This window comes from Echinops telfairi, unplaced genomic scaffold (assembly GCF_000313985.2).
Source record: "Echinops telfairi isolate 266 unplaced genomic scaffold, ASM31398v2 ScPeMD7_7468;HRSCAF=8506_0, whole genome shotgun sequence".
Lineage (NCBI taxonomy): Eukaryota > Metazoa > Chordata > Mammalia > Afrosoricida > Tenrecidae > Echinops > Echinops telfairi.
This window is the reverse complement of record NW_022111369.1, coordinates 27752864-27757167: the sequence shown is the minus strand read 5'-3', so window position 1 is coordinate 27757167 and position 4304 is coordinate 27752864. Positions and strand designations below refer to the sequence as shown.

General features: G+C 41.3%; 1 protein-coding gene across 2 annotated transcripts in view; it reads left to right on the top strand.

Moving 5' to 3' along the window:
* The first annotated feature begins 603 nt into the window (after window positions 1-603).
* Window positions 604-4304, top strand: part of CCSER1 (coiled-coil serine rich protein 1) — a 554984-nt gene continuing 551283 nt past the window's right edge. For both annotated transcript variants that reach the window (XM_045284207.1, XM_004703262.2), the window contains exon 1: window positions 604-1924. In XM_045284207.1, coding sequence (XP_045140142.1) covers window positions 604-1924 — 1321 coding nt within the window. The remainder of the gene's footprint in view (window positions 1925-4304) is intronic.

The window sequence follows — 4304 nt, the reverse complement described above, 5'->3', positions numbered from 1 at the left end:
TTCTACACTGACCTAGGGTCCTTAAAATTCACTTTATTGCAATTGGAATTTGACATCAGATCTCTATTATGTCTTGTCAAGTTTCTTTAAGCCTGTATATGTAACAGTCAGACTCATTATGATGTGAACATATTCTTGTTTAGAAGTTGTATTTAATTGCATGTGCCTTTTGTGTTTGTTTCTTTTTTTATCAATCTCTTGGTAAGGGATGGGGCAAATCTACTTTAGACCATTTCCCAAAATTACAGAATAAGTTATTTCATTGTCTTAGTGGTACTTGAATAGAGGTATTGTGTCATCCCATCCAAACACTGTCAAATAGACTTGCACACTGTCTGATAACCCTGAACTTTTTGCATCATTATCAAATTTCCATGAAAATCATTAGCTCGCTTATCTGCTGATAAATTAAGTGAATAATTAAGTGGCAGGATTTGACTGTTTATTGTCTTAGTCTAAACCTGAATCCATGCAGTGTCCCAAAAAAACATATTTTGTTTCCAGATGCTTTATTTCTAACTGAATTTTATTGATTTGTTCTTGTTCTCTTAATTTTCATCAGGCTGCTAAGTTGGCTATCACAGTGCAAGCCTTGGAGTCCCAATGGGGGACTCAGGAGCAAGACGATCTACCCTGGTGTCCCGGTTGCCAATATTCAGAAGAAGTATTAGCAGAAGACATGATTCTCTTCCTTCTTCACCCTCCTCCAGCAACACCGTTGGGGTCCACAGTTCTTCTCCTTCCAGCACGAACTCCAGCTCAGGTAGTACAGGGAAACGCAGGAGCATATTCCGCACCCCTTCCATTAGCTTCCACCATAAGAAGGGGAGTGAACCAAAGCAAGAATCTACCAACCAGAACCTTAGTATTTCAAATGGTGCTCAACCTGGTCAGGGCAACATGCAAAAACTGAGTGTAGAAGAGCACATTAAAACCAGGGGAAGACATTCTGTTGGTTTTAGTAGTTCACGGAATAAGAAGATAACCAGATCGTTGACAGAGGATTTTGAAAGACAAAAGGAGCACTCTGCTAATAAGAATGTTTTTATAAATTGCCTAAGTTCTGGCAAAAGTGAGGGGGATGATTCTGGATTCACAGAAGAACAAACTCGCCGTTCTGTTAAACAATCAACACGGAAGCTACTTCCTAAATCTTTTTCATCTCATTATAAATTCTCTAAGTCAGTTCCACAGAGCCAATCCATCTCATTGGTACAACAATCCGGATTCTCACTGGAAATTACACAACATCAAGAGAGAGAGCCGGTATTAGTCAGAGCCACGACTTGTTCTGCGGATGTAACAGAATGGCCAGGAAGCTCCTTACAATCGTCTTTGCTCTCTGCAGATCTCACCACAGCTCAGACACCTTCAGAGTTCTTAGCCTTGACGGAAGATTCTGTGTCTGAAGCAGATTCGTTTCCCCCAAGCGGAAGCATGGCGTCCCACTGTGACAACCTTGGCCACAATGATTCTACCTCCCAGAGCTCTCTCAATCCTGCTGCTGTTACAAAGACAACGATAGAACTTATGGCAAATGCTCCTCGTGCAATTATGTCTCCTGGGAAGTACAGATTAGAAGGTCGAGGTAGTACTGAGTCTAGTTCCTTACCTGAAACCCCTGCTGCTAACCAGAAGGAAGTATTATTGCAAATCCCTGAAGTACCTGTTATGGATGTGAGTGACTCCGAGATTCACCTATCAATAGATAATCAAAGAGGAGAAAAGATGGTGTTACAAACTGGTGAAAAAATGCTGGGGACATGCTCCCCAAGGAACCTTGGATTGTATGAGCAGCATAAAGCAATACCTGAACATGTTAAAGGGACACATCCTGTTTCAGATTCAAAGATCATCCCCTCTTCTGGTGACCATCATGCTGTTAACAGAACTTCATATGGTTATGAAGCAAATCCCACCAAAGGTAAGGTGCTTTTCTTTGAGTGAGAACTAGCATACACCGATTTCCACTGTCACTTACTTTCTTTTCTTACTCCGTCAATGGAAGGACATTAGGATTTCCATTGTTTCAACTCACTGATAGTCTTTCTCTACCTATGAATAAGTTTTAAAATATTTACCCCATTTGATTTTAAAGCTTACCTAGATTTTATTATGCAGACAGTAATTCAACAATAGTATTTTTCATGGTGCTCACCAAATTCGGAACCTCAGAAGTTACTTAGCACATTTTTTTACTACCCTTCAGAATAGAATAGAAAATAAATTAATTTTATTTATAAGGGATAACTTTAGACCTTTTGAAGGTCATTATCAAGGTATTAGTATTTCTTAATGAAGTGAATACATTCTAGTTATAGACAATATTAAATAAATTTCTATTACTCAAATTTTATTTTCTATTCCAAAGTGGTTCCATTGGTAAACAGGTTTATGGTTTGGCATAAATACTGTGTCCCGTGTTGCAGGAGAATAAAGCCTTTACAATAAAGTCTGAGGAGCCTGGAAGCCCTGGTTATGATCCAGCGTATGTCATTAACTCGTTGTGTTACTTTGCACACCTTCACATTAGTTTACATTATAATTAAGTCATATATATATATGTCTAGGTCTGTGTTTATGTACATGTGTTTTTGGATTGAATTACACCCTTATGGCTTCAGAAAACTATATATAACATCAAATTTATTTGGCCTACAGCACTGCATATGAATATCTCTGGTGGTCTAGTGGTAACGTGTTAGGCTGCTAAGCAGCAGTTTGAAACCAGCAGCTGCTATTTTTATTGCTTTCCTACTATGATTATCACTGCTTTTGCTGTTCCTACTGCTGCTACTACTAGTGTTTCTCTCGGTATTGTGTTTGTAGATATTATTATGTCCGAGATATTATGTGCCAGACATTGGCACAGGACCGGGCAGCATTTCGTCCCGTTGTGTATAGATAGGGTCACTGTGGATTGGAGCAGACTCAATGGTATCTAACAAATAAAGAGAGTGCTTTTTGCACTTTGTGTATCGGTTTAGAGTTCTCTAGAGAAACAGAACCAATGAGATGTGCATTTAAAAAAAGAAGAAGAAAAAGAAAGAAAGCAGAAACTAAAGGAAACAACACAGCGTTGCTTTCGAGTGCACTCTGACTCTTATTGAGAGATTGCTTTACTTTGAGACGAGCTCATACAATTGTTCCAAGTTCAGTATCACTGGGTCCAATGGAAGGCTGGAGGTCCCTGAAGACTTGTGTTTCATAGGCTGTATGTCCTACCCAATGCCACAGGGTCAATTGACTCTTACCGACCCTACGGGATTTCTGAGGCTGTAAATCCCCGAAGAGGGAACTTTCTGGTGGGTTTGAACTGCTGACCTTTCAGTTAGCAGTGCAGTGCCTGCATGCAACAGCACCACCACCAGGGCTCCCTGTCACTCAGAGGCACAACTTAGAGTGGGACTTCTGGTGAAATGCATACATGTAGACAGAAGGCAAACCCCCGTTTTATTCTTTTGGCTTTTAGCTGATTGGTAGAGGCCCTCTCATATTATGGAAGAGAATTTGCTTTACCTTAAGGTGAGACATTTGACCCACATGCAGTTATAGCAACTTAAAACTGAAACAAACAAACAAAAACCAAAATACCAACCTCACTGCCATTGATTCAGTGCCAACTCACAGTAACCAGGTAGGGCAGGGTAGAACTGCCGCTGTGAGTTTCTGAGACTTTAACTGTTTAAAAGAGTAGAAAACCCCGTCTTTCTCCCAGAGAGCAGCTGGTGGTTTTGATCTTGCTGACTGAAGTGCAACCTGTAACAACTATGCAACCAGGGCCTTGCAGCATCTAAAGGACTCCCTCCTTTAAGAAGCGAGCGGCATGCTCGCCCAGCCACATAGACACGAAATTAACCATCAGGCATATATAAATTCATTTAACCCACAGGTGATTGACATTGCTCCTATTACTATAATTCCTTTCATAGGGAAGGCAATTGGGACAGAGTTAGGTCAGGTGATTTGTCCAAAATCAAAAAGTGAATACGCGATGACTTAATTGACATACAAACCTTATGAGGTAGGTGCTAGTAAAGCCCAAACCCAAGCCGCTGCCGTTGAGTCCGTGCTGACTCCTCGTGGCCCTGTGTGCTGCGGAGTGCAGCTGTGCCCCACACGGTTCCAGGCCTATGGACTTCTGGGAGCAGACCACCAGGCGTTCCTGCCAAAGCTCCTTTATGGGAGCAAATTGGCAATGTCAGTTACCAGCGATGCGCTCGAGCGGGGACTCGTTCTTGTGTGTGCATGAGAGGACACAAAAGGCACTGCCTCCTAGGGTTGCCTTTATGTCTTTTCTCCTA